Source organism: Monodelphis domestica, chromosome 1 (genome assembly GCF_027887165.1).
Source record: "Monodelphis domestica isolate mMonDom1 chromosome 1, mMonDom1.pri, whole genome shotgun sequence".
NCBI classification, from domain to species: Eukaryota; Metazoa; Chordata; class Mammalia; order Didelphimorphia; family Didelphidae; genus Monodelphis; species Monodelphis domestica.
Genome location: NC_077227.1, coordinates 510036392 through 510058601, shown reverse-complemented (window position 1 = coordinate 510058601; position 22210 = coordinate 510036392). Strand labels below are relative to the sequence as shown.

Here is a 22210-nt window from a genome sequence, read left to right as displayed (position 1 = left end):
ACTCTCCTAATTAAAATGAAGGTGCTGAAGGTACCAGGGGAGTAAACACTGGACATTCCATCAGAGCATCCAAGTTCAAATTTTTCCTTTGGCACTACTACTGTAACCTTAAGAGCACACTTAACCTCTGTGGGCCTCAGTTTCTTTATCTGCAAAATGAGAGGATTGGACTAGATAGGTTCTGGGAACCCTTCTGGCCCTAAGTCTTTGATATTATGCTCCTGTGGATTGACAGTATGATCCATGCTGGTAGGTACAGCCAGACACTCTTCCTTGCTCATAATTTCTAGATATGAAGCTTGGGGAATCAGGGATCCAGCACCTGACCCTGAAGTAATGGTTTCTTGTTTGTGAAACCGGGTCAGTTTTTCTTCCATTCCCTCCCTCCCCCTCCTCAGGATCCTTATCTCCTCCTCCCTGTTGCTGCCCATAGCAACAGCTCTGGCACCTTGCAGTGAGGGACTGATGCCTGCAATCTGGGTCCAGGGCCTCCCTCCCAGTTGAGGAGATAGATCCTCTTCCAGGCATTGAAGAGTGGGCAGGTGGGTGGGCAAAGGGCCCTGGTGGAAGGCTGGGAATGTTTCTACTCTAGGGCAAGGAAGATCTTAAGTTTAGAGCCAACCAGTGGTTCGTGATGGTGGCTGGAAAGGAGGAAGAGGCTGTCTGTTTTTTACTGGCTTAACCTCCTGCCCCCTCTGTCTCCTGGGCTCTTTCTGGCCTCGGAACTGCGAACTGCGTTTGCTCAAAACTACCATTTGTAGGGGGTGAGTGAGAGTGGAGAGGAGTGGTTGGGATTAAGAGGGTGGCTAAAATCAAGATCTATGGTCCCAGGGATCCAGTTGGTGGAAAGACTCTACCTCCTCCCTTGGGGTTCATATTTGCCTGAGAGGATGAGTTAAATTGGGGGTGGGGAGACAGTTTCCCTATCTCCTTACAACCCTGCTGCTGTCTCTCTCCAGGGACTCTGTAGGGTCTCCACTCTATACTTATAGTCTATATATTCCAAACCAAATCTGCTTCAGCCTTAGGGGAAGGGTTCTTAGGTGTGCCAGGCATCGAGGAGTTGGAGGGTCACCTACCCTGTATGCAGGAGTGGGTGTCCTGAAGGAAGAAGGGGTCGGATTGGTTAACTTGGCGTTCAATTTGCCGGTGTGAGTGTGAAGGGTATTGTGCAGTGCGGGGAAGTGGTGGGGGTGGAGGGGCCACCCACGAGTGTGCAGTGGAGCTGGAGATCCACAGGGGTGCTGGCCTCCTCGAGGGTGACTGTGGGTGGGGGGGAGGGACTTGCCGGCAGGGCAGAGGGAGGGGTGGGTCCACGCTGGGTGCACTTGCCCGCGTGTGTGTTCCGCAGGGAGGAGGAGCGGGGTGGGTCCACTCTGTGCTGTGTGCGGGTCCCCGCGTGCGTGGTGTCTGTGTGTGTGGGGGGGGTGCCGCGCAGGGGAGAGGGAGGGGCCGGTCCACGGCGTGTGCGGCAGAGCCCCGCGCCTCCTCCCGCGTGTAGGTGTGTGGCACACACGCAGCGAGCAGATCTCGCGTTGCGCTGCCCAGAGCCAGCCCCCCAGCCTCCGGCCCCCCGCCTGGAGCGGAGGTGTCACTCTCTGCCCGCGTTGCTGCTGCTGCTGCTTCTGCCGCCGCCGCCGCTGCCGCCGCTGCGGGGCTAAGCCTGAGCCGGAGACCGAGCCTGAGTCCGAGTCCGAGACCGATCCTGAGCCTGAACTGCTTGACGGCTACACCGCGCCGCCCCCAGAGCCTTGCGCCGCCACCGTCGCCTCCGCCTCCGCCGCCGCCGCCGCCGAGAGCCTGAGTCCAGAGCGCGCAGCAAGGGAAGCGGCAGCTTTCCGAACCCTCTCCGCGGCCGCAGCGATGGCCACTACCGTGACCTGCACTCGCTTTACAGACGAGTATCAGCTCTATGAAGACATTGGCAAGTAAGAATCCAGGCGGTGCACGCTGGGGGAGAGCTGCAGGGGGAGTCCAGGGGAGGAGAAGACAGGGCTGGGGCTGTGTCCCGGAGCCAGGGGGTGGGGGGCTGCGCCAGCCCTGCGGGAGGATGAAACCTGTGCCTTCAGTGTCCCCCTCCCCTCTAGGAAGCGCCCTGTGTCTGTAGTCTGCATCTGTGCTTTCCTGAATGTGTGTGTGTGTGTGTGTGTGTGTGTGTGTGTGTGTGTGTGCCCATGTGCCGAGGCTTGAGGTCAGGGGCGGGGGGCGCATTGCGGGCCCCGTGCACCTTCCAGTTCTTTGCGCGCTCCCTGGCGCCGGGGCGTCCCAGGGCCAGCCTGACAGCGTGGCTCCTTGGACCCGGCTGCTGCCGTGCTAGTGGCAGTAGCATGGCCACAGTCCTCTAGGTCCCCCTTTTTCCTTCATTGCCCCTCCCCCGCCATCTCTCGCTTCTCGCACTTCAGCCTAGGCAGCTCCGCTCTGGGCGCCCGGGGCTTATTAAGGGCGTGGGGGCGGCGGGGGCGGGTGCAGGTGCCTCCCGAACGGCATGCAGACGTGACGCATTTCTCAAAGGGGAGGATCGAGGGCTGAAACTGGCCGGGGGCTAGGGGGAGGGGGTCTTTAGGTGGCGAGCGGCCGATCCCTCTTCCCCCCCCCCCCCCCCAACGGCGGCCCCGGCCTGCTCCGCTACCCTGCCCTTAGCAGCTGCGGACGTGCAGTCCGGAGGATCCCGGGGCGAGGACTGCCGCTGGACTTCAGCTCTCGACCCCTTTGCGGAGAAGGGGCTGCCCTTGTCGAGGCGGGGTGGAGCTGGGGGGCTGGGGTTTAAGGAAGGCACTCCGCTCGCCAGGCCGTCCCGGCCATGTGCTGGCACACGGCTTTGCTGCCTTCTGCATCTCCAGAAGCCGGCAGGGGTTTGGGTGGAGATGTCCAAAGAGGGCCCGCCCATTCTCGGGGGGTGGGGGGGTTGGGGGAGAAAGCCGCCGCAGGCGGTACAAACCAAGTGGGTGCGAGTGGTGCCCTGGCGGAGGACTTGCTGGTTTTCCAAGGCCCTTCCAGATGCCCGGAGGTTTTGAATCCTTAAACCTGCACTCCTTAGCCCCCTACCCCTCCTTGAGACCGGCTGGGAGGGATGTGATATTTTGTGTGTGTGTGTGTGTGTGTGTGTGTGTGTGTGTGTGTGTGTGTGTGTGTGTGTGTGTGTGTGTGTGTGTGTGTGTGTGTGTGTGTGTGCGCGCGCGTGTGTGTGTGTGTGTGTGTGTGTGTGTGTGTGTGTGTGTGTGTGTGTGTGTGTGTGTGTGTGTGTGTGCGCGCGCGCGCGCATGTATATATGAGAGAAAGGCCGTTCCTTGAGGTTCGGTCTTTGCTCAGTTTACTCACTAAAAGGTCCTGATTCTCTAGGCTTTCCCTCCTCTGAGAAGTCTTGGAGATCAGGGAGGGAGAAAGATTTTGGACTGATTTTGCTGCCTGTGGCCTTTGGGGGAACCTACTGCTGGTCTGGAGGCGGGGCTTGAGGAGAGGGCACTGAAGTTTCCCTGCAGAAGCACCTGCTGGGAAGAGCAGACAGAAGCCATAGTTGGGGATGCAGGCCTTAGAGTGAGTGCTGGGGGATGGTTCCTCTCAAGCAACTGTTTTCAGGGCCTACAGGTTGAAAGCAGCAGAGAGCCTGCTTTCTGCAATTTCCTTTGTGGGAAGGTGTGCAGCCTCATCTGCCAGTGTTCCCAGAATGGTTGATAGGGGCAGAGTTAATCCAGGAATAAGGCCCAGCTTTCCTTCCTTTCTTTCCCATACCCTGAATCTTCCAGGCTGGGCTTCCCAGGGGTCTGGCATTTCCATAACATATTGCTCTAGTGAGATAGGATTCCAAGTCAAGTGGAAGTACTCAGTACCTTCTGTGGGCAGGGAACCCTTGGTGGCACTGTGGTACCAAGCTGAGGAAGTAGCTGTGAAATCAAAGGGGTAGAGTAAGAGGTCAGATCAAGGTTCTAATCTAGGTTTTGCCATTAGCTAGCTGTGTGTCTTTGGGGAAATCCCTCCCCTCTTCTGAGCCTCACTTTTCCTCATCTGTAAAATCTGCGAAACAGACAAGGTAATTTTCAAGAGCTTGTCCTTTCTTTCTCTGATTTATCCTGGCTTTGGACTTAGGTGGAGGTGGGTTGGGAAAGGCAGCCAATTTCCCTTTGTTCTGGGGCAATTGAAGCTCTGGGAAATGTTTTATCCCCTTTCCTGACTACATTTACTTCCCTCCATGAAAACCTATGTGGTGATACCTTGAGGTGAGGGATCCTGCTCACTGCTAACTGAAAATCTCTGTAGGGGAATGAGGGGATTTCCCAATCATCCTCACTGTATTTCACCCCCTGAGAACCCCCTGAAAACCCTGAGAACTTACCTCCTTTATTGCTGCCCCTCCTTGATTCCTCTTGTTGGAAAGGACTTCACTTCCCCGCCACCCCTACCTTATGTACCACTTTGCTTCCATTGCCCAGATATACTTAGTCATGTGTAATTTTGTTATATAAATACCTTTATCTGTGTCTGCTGATAGACTGCTAGACTGTGAGCTCCATGAAGGTAGGGCCTCTCTTCTTCCAGACTTTGTATCTCCCCCAGCTGGCTGCTCAGTGTTTAGTGGGTGCTTGATAAATGTTTATTTAATCAAAGGAAAGGTGGTATAGCTGGCTTCAGAGTGAAGAAGGCTTGGGTTCAGGTCTGGGTCTGTTGAATGTCATTGCTGTGACTAATGGCAGACAGGTCATTTGACTTTTAACTTCCATCATCACCTCTCTAAGACTAAAGTGGAAGCATAGTGGATAAGATATCAGGCTTGGAATCAGAGGGACCTGGGTTCAAATATGGCCTCAGACACTTCCAAACTCTGTGACCCTGGGCAAATCAGTCAACTCTTATTGTCTAGCCCTTGCTACATTTTCTATCTTTGAACTGATACTAACACAGAAATCAAGAGTTTTAGGGGGAAAAGACCACATTGCAGCATTGGTGCCAATCTGAATTAGTAAAGAGTGTTTCCTCCCTGGGATTTCCCCATGCCAGTGAAATCATAGGTCTGGATCAAAAAACCAAAACGTCATTGATCAGAGGCTGTAGGCAACCTATGTGTGAAGGGTGTAGGGACTTTGGTCAGGAGAGCAAGGCTTATTTGCAACAAATTTTGCTCACAAGTGGATGGGAAAAGAGAAGAGATGATGAAATGGTTGAGTTATCTGAATCTTGAGGGGAGCAAGGGGGCAATATTGTATCTTCCGAATAGACCATAAATTCCTTTGAGAGCAGGGACCTTGTATCCTCTAAGCCTTATCTTTCATTCAATTGATAAAAGTTGAGTTAAATTGGATAGCCAAGTAGGTGGACCATCCTCCCACTCACAGTTTCTCTGACATTGCTGGTTTGAGAACAAACTGGAGCACTTTTCTTGAAAGTACTTTAGGGGTCCAGCTGGGTAGTGCAGTGGCTAGAACACTCTGAGTTCAAAACAGGTCTCAGACTTTTATTAGCTGTAAGACACTGGGGAGATCACTTGATCCTGTTTGCCTCAGTTTTCTTATCTGTAAAATGAGCTGGAGAACGAAAGGGCCAACCACTCCAGAATCTCTGTCAAGAAAAACCCCAGTGATGTCATGAAGAGTTGGACATGCCTGAACAACAACAAAATTCTTTCCTCTAATTCTTCCTTTCCTCCTTACACATGCATACATACATGCACGTGTGCACACACCAAAAAAAAGTGCTTTGGGGTCATTTTTTAGGTGGAGGGATCTGTAGTTCAGCTTTCAGGTTGTGGGGCTCTTCTGGGATATCCTTAATGCTAGCTGACTTCTTTAGTCAGGTTTCTGACTTCTGGTTGATGAGGAAACAGCCCTAGAGGAATGGAAGTGACTTGCCCAAGGTCATACAGATTGTAAGCAGCATGCCATTCTTTTCTTTTTATTCAGTTATTTTCAGTTTTGTCTATTTTTGGGGTTTTCTTAGCAAAGATATCAGAGTGGTTTGCCATTTCCTTCTCCAAGTTCATTTTGCAAATGAGGAAATGGAGGCAAATAGGGTTAAGTGACTTGACCAGGGTCTCACAGCTAGTAAGTATCTGAGGCCAGATTTGAATTCAAGTTTTCTTGATTGCAAGTCCTAGCATTCTATTTTGCCACCTGTCGGCCCCCATTTTTCTTTTAGGGTTCCTCATATATTGTACTCTGAGTCAATTAACCATGACCTTGGAAGTTCAGTTTTGTTTTCTTGGGATAATATATCAGAAGATGTTAAAGGGAAAAATTGGTAGGTTATTGAATAGCATGTTTGAATTTTTTGTTTTGCATGACCTTGGGCTATGACCCTGTAGACCCCATTAGTTTCCCAAGTGGTAAAATGTTGTAGGGAGGACACAGAGAGGGTGAGGGTTCAAAGCTATAGAGAACATCAGGAGATGCCTTTGAGGACCATTGAGTCTGATCTTTTTGAGATCAGAGACTGTGGAATCAGAAAGTAAGATTGACTCCTCCTGGAATGTCATTGGAGTCCTGATGTCAGATACATGTTCTCTTGGGGGTGGGAAGGAGAGAGAGACAGAGACTGAGACAGAGACAGAGAGACAGATACTGAAATAGAGAGACAGACAGGGACAGGGAGAGAGGGAGGAAAGGGCTAGCACAAAACTCTCATGCAATGGGAAAATGGGACCACGGAATGATTTGAGAACAGCTTTATCTCCATCTCTGGCTCCTCACTGTGATTTATAAACCCTTGGACAATCTAATTAGGCTAATTCACATGCACCTGTGTGAAGGAGAAGCCGTCCTTTCTTGCCACCATGAGAGACTCATCTGGCCCAACCCCCTCCTTTTACATCAGATCCTAGGGAGAGCTGTCGCTCAGGCATCCAGAGCAGCTCAGAATTGGATAGAACTAAAGTATCAGCTCTCTTCTGACCAGGGTCCTTGCTCAGTCCTTGGAGGATGAGAGCAGTGGTAAGGGAGAATCTAGAATCTAAGACTTCAGAGCAAACACTCCATCATTCATGGATGACCTTTCCCACCTCCCTAAGAGCCAAGAGAGGGTGCCAAGCAGCATCTGTTGGCTCTGATGGAACTTGGTTGGAGATTCAGGAGGGCCCTTTAAATTCAGAAGGCCAATCAGAGGTGACCCACCTTAAAAGGCAGCAGCAGCAGCAGCACATGATGGCCTTTGCCTTCTGTTGGAGCAACTGTTGCCATAGACCTTTTTTGGGATCTGAGGCATTAGCGTTTCAGCTGTGGATCAAATGAGATAATATTTATAAGGTGCTTTAGCGTAATGCCTGGCACATGGCACTTGATGAGTCCCCTGTGGCCCCACTGGGGTTCCCTGATGCTGCCCTGTAGCAAAAAGAGACCAAGACTTGCAAAAGAAGATCTAGGAGCTGACTTGTATATTTATTATGCTTTGAAATTTGTACTTTACATTCCTTATCTTATAAACCTGTGAGAGATGTTATTATTATCTTCATTTTACAGATGGAAGAAACTGAGGCTCAGAGACAGTAAAGTGCCATACCCTGGGTTACACAATTACTAACCATGAATTAGTTACATTAGAACATGACTTACCTTCAGGCAGGGACTTTTTAATTTTTATCTTTGTCTCCCTAAGGGCCTGGTATAGTGCCTGGCTCACTATATTCATACACTTAGACATTTTGAAATGAATTGAATTAAATTGACTAAGGCAGAATTGAAACCCAGGTCTTTCAGACTCCATGGCCAGTGCTTTACTCCATCAGATTATTTTTTTTTAAACCCTTACCTTAGGTCTTAAAATAGATACTTAGTATCAGTTTCAAGACAAAAGAGTGGTAATGGCTAGGCAATTGGGGTTAAGTGACTTGCACAGGGTCACATAGTTAGGAAGTGTCTAAGACCAGATCATCAGGTTATATGTAAAATGGGTTTAGCCACGTATGGACTATGTGACCTTGGACAAGTCATGTAAAGTCTCTGGGTTTCCTCCTTCTGAGGGTAATAGTACACTCTCATGGGGTTCTTTTGGAAGAAAACACTTTGTTAACCTTAAAGCGCTATATAAATGTGAATTATGATGATCTTGGCTTCTCAGGTGACTGAGTCTAAGGGTCTTCCTTCAATAATCTCTTGCCCGTGCTGTCCCGATTCCTGGTGAATACCGATTCCCTCGCCTCTTCTACGTGCTTACCTTAGCCACAGTACTCAGTCGTCTGTGACCCAGATTGGTGACCTTGAGATCATAACTCTCAGCCAACAACTTTGACTGGCTAGCCTAGACACATAGCATGCAGTCTCTGTTATGTAGGCAAGCCGCCCAAAGGTCCTTGTGTCTGTGATGCCTACTAGCCCTGTGACTCCGTTCTTCTTCTCTCTGATTTCCCATGACTAGCAACTTCTGCCCTGCATGGAGGCTTTGGGGCTCTGTTTGGTGGGAAGGAAAAGGGGAGAAGGGAAGTGAGGACACAGGACTTTCCTCTTGAGCCCATGGTGTCCCCTTTAACCATTTGTATTTGTCATAGCATCATCATAACACATTTAAAGAGCATTTCAGGGTTTGAAAAGAAGTGTGACTTACATCCCCTCACTTGATCTTTACAGTAACTCTGAGGCAGGAGCTCTTATGATCATAAGATTATAATATTATCATCCATTTTAGTTGATGAGGCTGAGACCCTTAGAAGTCCAGTGACTTGCCTTGACTCTCAAAAATGAGTGGTGGAATTCAAACTCAGATCCTCCAGAGTTCACAAGTCCAGTGCCCTATTCACTGTGCTATCCTGCCATATATAGGATCATAGAATTTAGAATCAGAAGAGACCTTGAAAACCATTTAGTCCAACCCCACTTCCTTGCATTTTATAGATGAAAAAAAATCCAGACTCAAAGAGGTTAAATGTTTTATCCATGGGCTATAGGTTGTAAATAAGCCAGGATTTGAATCCTCATCCTCAGGCTCTGTACAGCTACTTACCTGGCCTCTGTCAAATACAAAAGAGAGCCTTCTCTTGACACCAGGAAACTGAAGGTTTATGGGGCTTGTGAATCTTCTCAACAACAGTGGGCTGAGTCTCTGACTGGGCAGGAGGGTGGGGGTAATTCCAGAGCTTCGATTGATCTATGACAGCTTCTCTTCTAGCTAATCAGTCAGCTAATGTCTTAAGTCCCTGTGCCTTTTACTAGGTAGCCAGCAGCCTGCCTTATTGGATTCCTAATCTAGTTTAAGTGAGCAAGCAGAGCGTGAGCATCTATTAATAGCACCCAGGCTTAATAGTGTCAGAAACAAGAGATGAAAGACAAGTTTCTGCCCTCAAGGAGCCTGTCGTCTAGAAAGCTAGAGGGAATGAGGCATATGCAGAAATAAATGGTCGTAATAAACTTCTGGAGGGAGGGTGGAACTCTTTCATTTTGCCTTGTATCCCGGGTTCCAGTGCCTGACCTGACACAGAAGATGCTTAATAAATGCTTGTTGATTGCAATAACTTGCCCAAGATCTCACAGGTAGATAAATAGCAGACCTGATTTGAACCAAGCTTCTTATTTCCAAATCCAATCAAGAAGTGTGGAAACATTGCCTCTAAGAATCCCTTGTTGGTCTTCAAGGCTTTAAATACTAATTTATATAAAGTTTTTCCCAGTACCATCCCCTTCTACCTAGTTGCTAATACCTTTCCCTAAAAAACTACCTTGTATAGGGTATGCCCCAAGCTTAGTGCTGAACTAAGATTTTTGGGACATCTTAAATATCTATAGAAGTATATGTGTGCATCCCTCCAACCCCCCCTCCCCCACTAGAATATGAGCTCCTTGAGGGCAGGGTTTATTTTGTTTTTGCCTTTGTATATCTAGCACCCAGGACAGTGCCTGCCACATCATAGTAGTTGGCTCAATATGGGTTCATGAGAATATAAGCCAGGATACAAGTGTTTGGAGAAGACCTAACAGTGGTTTGAGACATACAAGAAGAGAGAGGTTGCTTCAAGCTGAAGGATCCAGGAACTCCAAAAGTGGGCTTTGAGGCATCATAAGCACATAGATTTGGAGCAGGAAGGAGCCTCAAACAGAGGCCATCTAATCCAGGCCCCTCAGTTTACAGAGGCCATTGAGGATCAGAAATCCCAAGACTTATCCAAGGTAACACTGTTATTATACAGAGCTTGCCAAATATGGCAGGGGTAGATTAGACAGTGGTGGTGGTGGTGGGGGTGTGTGTGTGTGCAGATAAGAGCAAGGTGAGACCAGGAATGACTAGTTTACTCTGTTTTGGCTGGAATGTAGAGTCTGAGAAAGGGAATAATTCAAATGGACTGGGAAGGTGTCTGGAGGCATCATGGAAGACTTTGGATGCCAGACTGTGTATTTTATTTGGTAAGTTGTGGGGAACCACTGGAAGTTTTTGAGAAGAGAAGAAACATAATTAGAATGTAGTATCTACTTCCCTATAAAAGATGAATTGAAGAGGGGTGAGACTGGAGGCAGAGAGAACAGTTAGGAGATCATTACAGGGATCCAGGCAAGAGGTAACAGGGGCTTGAGCAGGAAGCACTGGGAGTAGAAAGGCTATTGCTGGGCTCAGCTTTGGATCTTAAGGGGACTTTAGAAGTCATATAGTTCTAATTTCTAATTTTAAAAGGAAGGAAGCTGAGTTGAGAAAAGTTACTTGCCCAAGGTCACACAGATGGAAGAGCTTGGGTTTGAACCTGGAAGAGACCTCACAGGCTATCATCCTGTAATTTTATAGATAAGGAACCTAAAGCCCAGAGAAATTGAATATCTTGTCTAGGGGGCAACCAGCTAGTTATTCTGAGGTGGGATTCAAACTCAGGTCTTCTTGCTTCTAATTCTAGGCAGAAAAGTCCCCTGACTGCAGATCTTTCTACTTTGCCAGTGTTTTATTTTTGTTCCTCTATCATTATGTTGTCTGAATCTGCCAGTGAGAGAAAGGATTTTGAAGGAGTATATCACGAGGAAGAGGACAAAAGGGATATAGAAGTCCAGTGACTTGCCATGGCTCCCAAAAGTGTCAGAGGTGGAATTCAAACCCAGATCCTCCAGAGCCCACAAGTCCAGCTTCATTCACTGGGTTATACTGTCATATATAGGATCATGGGATTTAGATGCCTATTTTGGGGAAGAGAATAGAAGAGGGAGAGCAGGTAATGTTGTGATCCCAGTGGGGAACTCCTTGCCTGCTCTGGGAAAAGGGCAGGCTCTGTTTGATTATCTTAGTCCTATCTCTCACCCCCGTGGCTGATGGACCACGAGTCCATCTCCCATCTGACAGAAAGAGGTGACTTAGGCTTTAAATTGAGCCCTGGGAGATTTGTTCCTTGTTGTTGCTATGATTTAATAGCAAATTTATTTTCTCTGGCACATTGAAATTTATAGCATTTCCCTTGAAAAAACCTTGAAGTTTTGAAAAAAACCTATTCTAGGTTTCTAGAAACCTTGAAAAAACCCAACAGTTATTTATTAAGCACCTACTGTGTGTCAGGTACTCTTCTAGGTGCGAGGGATACCAAATGTATGGAATGATAACATTATCCCTATTCTCAGGGAGATTAGATCCTATTTGAGATATTGTGTGTGTGTGTGTGTGTGTGTGTGTGTGTGTGTGTGTGTGTGTGTGTGTAGAATAAATACAAAATAACTAACAAGCAGGGTAAATATGGTGATGTTTATTTTGTAGATGGGGAAACTGAGGCTTAGGGAGGTTGAAAGGACTTGCTCATGTTCACACAGGAGATGGTGAATTGCCAGCAGCCTCATTGGCCCATTGCCATTGATAGGGCTGTTTAAGTACACTGTTGTCATGAGTGTTTGTGGCCTTAGGTGGATGGAACCCAAGTTTATTTAAAGCTCCAGCCACTGGCACCAAGTCAAGCCCTCCTTGAGTGCTCTCGGTCTTGAAGAGAAGAGCCAGTGACTGCAGGGTTCTCCGTCCTTCCCAACAGGAGACTTGCCCTCGTTGCCTTACTAGCCCTGGATACTATTTCTATTTTTGTCATGGAATCAATGGCTATATTTTAAAGCAATCTCCCAGCCCTGGTGGCCCCACATCAGCCTGTAACTAGGCCTGCCAAAAGGTGACAGCTTCTTTATGCTGGAGGTGGGGAGAGAGGGTGACGGCAGATCTTCCCCGGGGTTTGTTCTCCTCTGTCCAACTGTGAAGCAGCTGCTGGGGTGGGGATGGGGTGGGGGTGGGAGCTGCCTCTTAGAAGGATTCTCTTTCACCTTTAGCCAGCCTTCCAGGTTGCCCGTCTTACTGCCTGGAACTTCGAGGGGCTTGAATAGTTCTCAGTGAGGGCCAGAGATAACTCTCTCTGAGATAATGCAGTAGGATCCCAAAGGTACAACAGCACATTGGAAAGAGGGCAGGATTTGGAGGCAGAGGCGATGGATTCCAGTCTCAGCTTTGTTCTGTGTTGCCTTTGGGACCCTGCAGAAGTTGTTTCACTGTCCCAGACCTCAGTTTTCTCATCTGTAAAACAAAGGGGTTGGACTAGATGATCTCTGAGGTCCTTTCCCCATTCGGCTTGAGACCTGTGGTCCTCTGCTCTGAAGTTGCAAAGAGGCCAATTTAGGGTCATGCTTCCTAATAGTTAGAGCTCTCCCAAAGTGGAGCAAAGTGCTTCATGAGGCTGTAGACTCTCCTCATGGAGGTCTCCAAGCAGAGGCAGAGTTTTTTTGAGTTTCTGCTGGGTGTCACATGAATTGTTAGCAACTTCCTTTGGTGGTAGCACAGCATGCATGGTGGGATTCCTCGTGACAATGAATGATGATATAGTGAGCTACAAAGGTTGGAGGTGCTGTGGCATAGTGGGTAGAGGGTTGGAAGGTCTGGGTTCAAATCCTACCTCTGATATAGTCCTATCTCTGACCATATTTATATATAATATATATTCAAGTACCTCCATGACCATAGGAAGGCCATTTAACTTCCTTGGGCCTTGCTTTCCCCATCTGTAGAATGGGGATTATATAGCATTTTTGGCATCTACTTCACAGGGCTGTTGAAAGTCCCATGTGAGATATTATACAGTGCTTTGCAAACATTAAAGTATTATAATAAATGACAACCATTATCATAAAACCATTCAAGATCTCGCTAGGGATTCCTTGTAATCATTTATATAGAAATGAATGTTTGAATTAATATTAGACTGTGAGCTCCTCAAGGATAGGGTCTTTTGTCTTTCTTTGTATCCTGAGAGCTTGGCACAATGCTTAGCATACAGCAAGCACTTAATAAATTCTTATTGACTGACTGTTGACTGAGACACCTTGAGAACCAGGTAGTTCTGGAGGAGAGAAGTAGAACCAGGTTGAGGAAAAATCCATTTGTTGCCTTTGTGGTGATGGTCATCAGTCATGGCCAGGTCCCAACTGTTGCCCTGTCCTCTGGGACCAGTTTTGTACCTCTTGGCTGGTGCTGAGCCATGGGAGAACTACAGAGACTCCTCACATGTCTCGGAGCTTCAGGACTTGAGTGCATCATGAATCTTCTTGGTGTGGTTAACCCTTCAAGTGCTGCAGTGCTTTGAAAATCTGTGATTTTCTTGTGCTGGACTTTCTTAAAATCTGCCATGAAGCTTCCCCTCAGTACTCTGGATACTTTTCTCAGATTCATTTGGTATTTTGTGACTCTTCCTATAGCCCTTTGGGTGCCCTATCCATCTGTTTTTCCCTTGTTCTTGCTTCATGGCCAGCCCACCTCCTATTCTGGTCCCAGGTTACCTTGAGGATATGTTGCTCATGCATTACTGTTAGTTACTTGTGGTGGTCCATTTTGACTTACTGTGCTGTTTGGTGCTGTTTGGAATTTTCTGAGATCATGGTGTTCCATGATTCCTAGCTATTTATTCATATAGTACAGTGATGGCAAACCTATGTCACAGGTGCCAAATATGGAACAAAGAACACTTCCTGTGGGCATGTGGCTGTCCTCCCTCTCCTCCATGCATTCATTACTAGAAAGACAGAGACTTGGAGCTGTTCCCTTCCTCTTCTCCACTATACCTGAGGATGTTTTTCACTTTCCCAGTGCCTCTGCCCAGCAACCAATGGGAGTGCACAGGGGGTAAGATGGGTGACTCACAGGCAGCAGAGCTGGAGGGAGGAGCAGAATGCACAGGCCAATCCCCTCCCCCTCTCTACACTCACTGAGGCCATTCCTCATTTCACCTACGCCTCTGCCCAGCAGCCCAATGGGAGCACTTCTTCCCTTCCTTGTGTGGGGTAAGGGGGTGTGGGGTACTCCTGGCACTTACTTGGTGGAGTGTCGGGCATAGCATATGGTCTCTAAAAGGTTTGCCATCACTGATCTAGTATGTAGCCACAGAACCTCATCTTTGGAAGGGACCTTAGAGGATATCTTGTGCAACTAGTAGCAGAACAAGAAACCCCTCAATATTCAAATCATTGAAAGAATATTGACATTAAAAGGTAGGTTTTTGTGGCAGCAAATAGCTTGGGATCAATATAAAGATCAAATTTATTTGAAAGCACTATTAAATTTATTAACCACAATCTAGCCTGTTCTCTTCCTGTTGGATTCTGAGCCTAATTTATTATCTCTCTATGTGTCCTTCCAAGATATATGCACTAGGTTAGCCATACAATTATATTCCAGATTCTGAGCAATATGTTATTTTGATCCACTTTATTTTTCTCTTGTGGATGTTTATAACAATGTCTTTGAATGATCATATTTACTATCTTTGTCCAATAACCATATTTTCAGAGATTTTAAAATGTGAACTGTTAAAATTCAAGAACTATATTTCTCCTATCCAAAGTTGGGTATCCTTCTTTGTTTTTCGGCTTTTGAGCTGAGATATTACTGAACCACCCTGGCATTTGGTATATAAAACCATTGGAATGGTTGGGTCAAGCCCTTGTTCTTCATTTGTTTCTTGGTTGCCTTAGGGCAAGTAAGAAATATACAATTTTCCTAAAGTTTGGAAGCCATGAGATTAAAAGGTAGATTTTTTCTTTGTGGAATGGAAAATGCAGTATTTTTTAAAAGCACTTATTTCAGAACCAAAACCATTTTGTTAATTCAGAAGCACAAGTTTTGCTAAAACACTCATCTTCATTAAATTTAATGTAGAAGCCATTCTAGTTGCACATTATTTAGATATCATCTGTGGGAAGTAAAAATTGGGCAACTGCACAGTGTGCTACCCAGAAAGGGGCTTAATAAATGTTTGTCAAATGAATAAATGAATTTGATTTGTGCCTTATAAAATTATTCTATTTGGCATATTAAACTTAAAAGTATGTTTTATTCAAACTCTTACAAGTTTGCTAATTGAATTTACTTTGAAATGTTTAAAAATTTTGTTCAAAATGAAAGTAAGAACTGATTTGCTTTGAGTGTTCTAACTTCCCTTAGTTTTTCGCACTTAAAGAACAAAAGCAACCATCAATCTCACAGGAGAACAAATATATGATTAGGTTTTCCAGTCCCAGAGGCCTCTGAAGTGTCAAACATGTATAGAAAATGCTAATTTTCAGAGTCAGCTTTCGAGGAGAAGGTAGAGTGGTCATGGTATTATTACTTCCAAAATGACTAAATTCAATGTTTTTGACCAGATAGAACTTTTGTCTATTCAGTCTTATTTTTTGAATTGTCACTCTTAGCAGTTTCTACTTCTTCTGCTTAAGTTTTGTTCATCTTCCATTCAGTAAGTCTTTATGAAGAATATGTCAGGTATGGTGGTTGGCAATGGGGCTATAAGAATAAAAATAAACAGACCTTGTATTCAAGGTACTTAGATTTTACTAGAGAGATTGTGGTAAGGTGGAGACACCATGCATATAGGAAAGTCCAAACAAATATTCAAAGTCATTTTGGAATGGGAGAAAGCATGAACACCTGGGGGGTTGGGTCAGGGCAGCCCTTGCAGTGACTGGGGGAAAAGTTGACCCTCAAGTCATTTAATGTGGTTTTTCCATATAGATCTTTATCTTTTCAGTCTATTTTTTGAGCTGTCACTATCAGCATTTTCTGTTGTTTTTTCTACTTTGTATTTATCTTTTTTCCACACCTTTCTAAAACCTGAAGCTTTGTCTGATTTGAGACAAACTTTTCTACCTGTTTATATTAGTTTATTTTTGAACAGATGTATTACGAGACACAGCAGGTCTTTTTGTTTTTGTTTTTATGTGTTTTGGAAGACAGGCATTGAAACAGATAAGATTTGAGGCGCTCCCAATTAAGTTCTACTATGTGTCATGCAAAGATCTTGCCACTGTGATTATTATGGATGATAATAATCAAAGTGACATTTATATTCTGCTTTAAAGGTTGTTAAGTACCTTACATTTTCCTGTTTTATAAACGATACAGGCATTATCATCCCCATTTCCCATGAGGGATTTGAGGCACAGAGAGTTAAATAACTTGAGGTTAAGCTGAGGCAACTAGGTGGCTCAGTGGATACAGAGCCTGGCCTGGAGATGGGAGGTCCTGGACTCAAATCTGGCTTCAGATACTTCCTAGATGAATGAACCTAGGCAAGTCCTTTAACCTCAGTTACCAAGCCTGTACTTCTCTTCTGCCTTGGAACTGATACTTAGTTTTGATTCCAAGACAGAAGGGAAGGGTTTAAAATAAAGAATTCCACACTGCTAGTAAATATTAAACTTTAAAGGTAAGATTTGAAGCCAGGTAACTTAATGGATAGAGTTCTGGGTCTGGAGTCAGGGAGACCTGAATTTAAATCCAGCCTCAGATGCTTACTTGCTATGTGACCTTGGGCAAGTCATTTAACCTCTGTTTGCCTTAATCTACTGGAGAAAGAAATGGTAAACCACTCTAGTGTCTTGGCCAAGAAAATCCCACAGACAGTATGGTGCAGGGAGTCCTAAAGAGTCAGACACGACTGAACAACTGAACACCAACAATCTCCTAGTACTATATCCAGCTCTCTATCTACTTTATATCATTTTGATTCTCTGAATTGTAGGAAGGATATGCTTGGGAAAATATCAGCCCAAATTTTAGGATTGAATGATTTAACCTCTATGGGCCTTAGTTTCCTCATCTGTAAAAGAATAGGTTTGGGCTCTAGGATTCCTCTCTAAGGTCCCTTCTGACTCTTGACCCAGGTTCCTAAAATGTGTCACATGTCTTGCATCTTCTTGAGTGTTCCCTCTGGGTAATAAGGCCTTAGTGGACTGTTTGTCCTCTAGTCCAGTCTAATGCAATAATGGTGTTCTCATCATATCTCTGCCTTGGCTCTTAAATCCAAGAGATTTTCAGCAGCAGCAGCAGCAGCAGCAGCAGCAGCAGACCCTGGTTGACAGCACCATCCTGCCTATTTCTTAATAAAGTCTTTCACTTTACTTCTATTCTTGTAAGTAGAGATATACTTAGATTCTCAGAAAACAGTTGATTTTATCTGGGCCATTTGGTAAGGAGTGTCTGACAAGAGTGCATTTCTAATTTAGATGCAGTGACTGCTGGAGAAATGAGCTTTAGAATCTTCAGGGAGTTCTGTAGTTGAACCCAGAAGACATCCTCATTAGGCACAGTATTCCTTACCCTGCTAGGTCCTTGAAGGTTCTGAGCCCAATCCTCATTTGTCAGTCAAACCCAGTCCAGAAAGTTGGGTGGTCACTCTTATCTGGGCACAGATCTGTTTTATTTGGCTGTTTTCTGCCCAAGAAACCCCTTCCCAGAAAGACTGTTGGGAAAGCATGTTGGTATGCATTTTGTAGCTATGGACAGTGGTGCTCTGGAGTCATCTTGAAAATATCTATCTCTATAGCCAGATCATCTCTATAGCTATAATAGTCACAGACATAGATCTTAAATTTATGCCCTTTGTGTTTATGTTACATGCTTTCTAAAAATATCTCCCCCCTCCTACAAGTAAGGCTTCCTTTGTACAAAAGTTACAAAAGAAAAAGAAACAAATCAGTTCAGCAAAACCAACCAAGACATCATCTTTCCTGACAGTGTATCCAGTATTCTGCTGGATCCATAGCCTCTTGTCTCTGCAATGATGGGCAGAAGATCAGTCTGTTTTCTTTACTCCTGTCCTCCTTGCAAGAGCTTTGTCAGGCTTCATCTTTCCTCTGCTGCTATTCAGCGATCATCTTTGCTCCAAATGAAGCTGAGGGAAGATAGGGATTGGGGGAGCTCATGGGATTAGAAATTTACAGCTAGAAAGGACCTTGGATATCATTTAGTCTTACTCTCCAGTTTTACAGATGAGAACATGGAGCCCCAGTGAAATTAAGGGACTTCTAGGATCATAGAGTCACAGCGTTCTAAATTTAGAGCTGTGAGGGACCTTAGAGGTTTTAGGATCATAGATGTAGAGATAGAAGATACCTGAGAGGCCATTTAGTCCAACACCTTCATTTTATAGATGAGAAAACTGAGGCATAGAGGCATTATGGGATTTGCCCAGGATCTCAAGATAAGAAGTGTCTGAGGTGCGATGCAAACCCAAGTGTTCTGGACTCCAGGTCCAGTGTTTGTGTTTTGTTGCCTCTTAAAAAAAACCAAAAAACAAACCACAACCCTTACTTTCTGTCTTAGAATCAATATTGTGTATTGGTTCCAAGGTAGAAGAACAGTAAGAGATTGGCAACAGAAGTTAAGTGATTTGTCCAATGTCACATAGCTAGGAATTTTCATGAGATCAGATTTGAACCCAGGATCTCCTGACTCTAGACCTGGCTCTCAATTTATTAGGTCATCTAGCTGCCCTCTCTGTATTGCCTCTTATTTTCTAGTTGGTAGCAAACCAAGGATTGGATTAGTGGTTGTCAGAGTTCAAATCCTTTTTTCTTTCCTCTGTACCATGTATTGGCATGGATGCCTTGGTATGTATTTCTCCTTAAGTACCAAAGTTATTGTATAAATAGCTTTTGAATTTCACAATTTCTTTTGCCTCTTTATAGATCTTTTGGGGTGTCCAACTTCATGTCATTGAGAAGCAAACTGAAGTTATGGAGTGAGCCTTCATGTCAGATCTTCCTGCAGTATTAGTGACAATACTAGAAATAATAATAGTTGACATTCAGTGTTTTGAAGGCTTGCAAAGTGCTTAATGTACACAAGCTTACTTGATCATTGCAACAGCTCTCTAAAATAGGTGCCACAATTAGCCCCATTTTATACATGAGGAAGTTGAGGCTTAGAAATCGTTGGGCCATTAAGTGTCTAAGATAGATTTTGAGTCCAGGCTTTTCTGACTCAGTCACAGCCACATAGCATTACCTAGTTAATGCTGGGCTTTTGTGTGGCAGGAAGCAATTTGGAATTGTGAAATGAAGGAGCTGCATAATTTCCAAAATACAATCTAGCTTGTCCATCTTCTCTGAGCTGATTTTGGCAGCTAGATGGTGAGGTGGATAGAATGCCTGCCCTGGAATCAGAACGACCTAAGTTCAGATCTGATTTCAGACACTTATTGGCTATATAATCCCAGGCAAGTCACTTAACCTGTTTCCCTCAGTTTCTTCAACTATAAAATATGGATAATGATAGGACCTCTCTCACAGAGTTGTGCAGAAGATCAAATGAGATAATACTTGTAAAGTATTTAGCATAGTACCTGGCATGTTGTAGACATGTCATCCATTTACTCATCCATCTATCCGCAATGCCTGTAAAAGCTGTGCATGTGAACTTAGTAGACTGTCATTCCAAATGAATGCCATAGTCTAGACAAAAGACATTAAAATTGTTTTTATTATGAACTTAATCATCTATCAACAAACACAATTTGGATATATAAAGAACAAAAAGGGTATTATATATGAAACTGTAAATGTCCATTATATACAGTTTGTTTTATGAAAGGGATATATATTTTTTTCATCCACTTTGTTTTATTAGTGTGAATGGTTAGACCAACTTCTTTTCCTGATGCTATGGATTTCACCAAGGAGGCTTCTTAATGTCCCAGGATATGAAACCTTTAGTACTCTCCTACTTTTGAGTCACAAAATGCCGCAGTCTCAGAAGAATCAAGATTCCAAGTAACTCAAAGGGAAGTGGAAAAATGTAGCTGTGGGCGTAAATAGGCTGCAGCAAAGTGACTTATGTGGGAGAAGTGGCGTAAAAAATTGAGGGCATGAGTGATTGGAAAAGGAGGTGGGCTGGGCATGGAACTAGAATGGGAGATAGCAGCTGAACAACCCAAATGGTACATTGTTCATCCTTTTCCCCTCAACCCTCAAAATATGAAAAGAACTGGAGGAAAGAATCTGTGGTATTGGGTGGGTCCTCAGTGGAGGATTTATGGAAAAACTTAGGTGAATGAATTATACCCAGACAAGACATGGAAGAATGAGGCTCAGCCTCTGTAACAGGAGTGGTCATCAAAGTAGTTTTTATCCATTGCTGTCTCTCTTGGGCTTTTACATGCCTTACACATTCTCAGTCTGCAAATCGGAGATGTCATAGGTTTCTGTTTTCTCTAGGATATCATTCATATCTCAGAGGAGATGGACATATTCTGCAGTGTGTCCAGGTTGGCTTCATTGTTTCAGTTACCAACTCGTTGAGGAGATCTGTGCTCTTTGCTCATTTCATGTCCCCATCAATAAATACTGCAAGCCTGTGACTCCATTGATTCCTCCTCCCACAGATCTATTTCATTCATTCATATTCTGATTCTGAAAAAGCCACCTTATGGAATAGCTTCTGGTCAGATAGTCTTCTAGTTGTGGTAATTGGTAAATTTCCCTGCAAGTATGCATTTTTCCATTCCTGACAGTGGTGTTCCCGAGGGAGGTGGGTATGCTTTTCAAGACCTTGGTGCCTTTTTTTCCTCTTGAAAATTGGGGATCATCTTGTCTACAAATGACTTCTCAGGAAAATTTTTGTCTATACCATCATGGCCAATTGAGTAAAAGCAGGTTCAGCACATATGCCATCTCCCAAAAACTATTTCCTGATCCCTTGTCATGTCCCTGACACTGTATCCCCTCTCTAATTACTTTATATTTATTTTTTTTAAATACCTTCTGTCTTAGGTTTGATATATCAATTCTAAAGTAGAAAAGTGGGAAGGACTGGGTAATTGGGGTTAAATGACTTGACTAGGGCCTCCCAGCTAGAAAGTGTCTAAGGCCATCTTTGAAGCCACATTCTCTTGATTCCAGGCCTGGTTCTCTTTCCCCTGAGCAACGTAAGTGCCCTACTTTGTATTTATTTTCTAGATATTTTGTTGTGAGAGGCTGTGTGGGGTAATGGGTGGAGAGATAGTGGTGGCTAGGTTCCAGCTTACTTTCTATGACTCTAAGGGAGGTCCAGGGAGGATGATGTACCCAAAGTCGCATAAGAAATATTAGAGGAAGGCTTTAAAGTCAAGTATTCTGATTCTAGAGCCTTTATTCTTTATATTGTGCTGGCTACCTATCAAATAATCTGCAATCTCTATGGAGACTGGATCCATGACTTCTTTTTAAAAAATCCTATCCTTCTGTTTTAAAATCAATGCTAAATGTTGATTCCAAGACAGAAGAGCAGTTTCCTAGAGCTAGGCAATTGGGGTTAAGTGACTTGCTCAGGGTCACATCTAGGAAGTGTCTGAGGTCAGACTTGAACCCAGGTCCTCTTATCTCTAAGGTCTGGCTCTATCCACTGGGCCACCTAGCTGCCTTCTATCCTCTCTGGACCTCCCTTAGAGCCATAGAAACTGAGTTCAAAGTCCTTTCCTGCCACTTTGAGTAGGGAAGTGACATAGTTGTATCTGCACTTTAGGAAAATCTCTTTAGTGGCCGAATAGAGGATGGATTGGGATGGGGAGAGAGGAGGTAGGCAGAGTCACCAGCAAACTGTTGCCATAATCCGGGAGTGAGGTGACAAGGGCCTGCCCTAGAGTGGCAGCAACATCATAGGAGTGAAGGGAACATTGAAGACATGTGGAGAAGGTGAAATTGCCAGCCAGATTAGAGCCTGGTGGCCTGGGAAAGTACAGCCTTGGAAGACACTTTACCTCTCCCGGCTTCAACTTCTTATCAGTAAAGGGCTGGGCTCACTGGCCTCTGTCATCCCCAGTCCTCGGACCCTTTGCCACATTGTTCTCCCATTTGCTTCTCGCCAGTGAGGTAAATATTACAGAGATGTTTGTCTCTGATTCACAAACGAGGCATTAAGGCATAGGGATGTGAGGTCTTCACCTGCTACTGATCCAACTATTATACAGAGAGAATAGTTACTTGCATTGGTGGGAAGAGTTTCCATACTGTCAAAATCACAAAATCTTGATTGAATGTGTGAGCAAAGTGACTTT

The 22210-nt window shown here is 45.0% G+C and overlaps 1 protein-coding gene across 23 annotated transcripts in view; it reads left to right on the top strand.

Moving 5' to 3' along the window:
• Positions 1-489: 489 nt before the first annotated feature.
• Positions 490-22210, top strand: part of CAMK2B (calcium/calmodulin dependent protein kinase II beta) — a 311330-nt gene continuing 289609 nt past the window's right edge. For 3 of the 23 annotated variants that reach the window (XM_007475865.3, XM_007475857.3, XM_007475853.3), the window contains exon 1: positions 1325-1928. In XM_007475865.3, coding sequence (XP_007475927.2) covers positions 1864-1928 — 65 coding nt within the window. In that variant the 5' untranslated portion in view covers positions 1325-1863. Of the gene's footprint in view, positions 1929-22210 lie in introns of all 23 variants that reach the window. The other 20 variants (XM_007475863.3, XM_001369990.4, XM_056813035.1 and 17 more) reach the window with 13 other exon arrangements.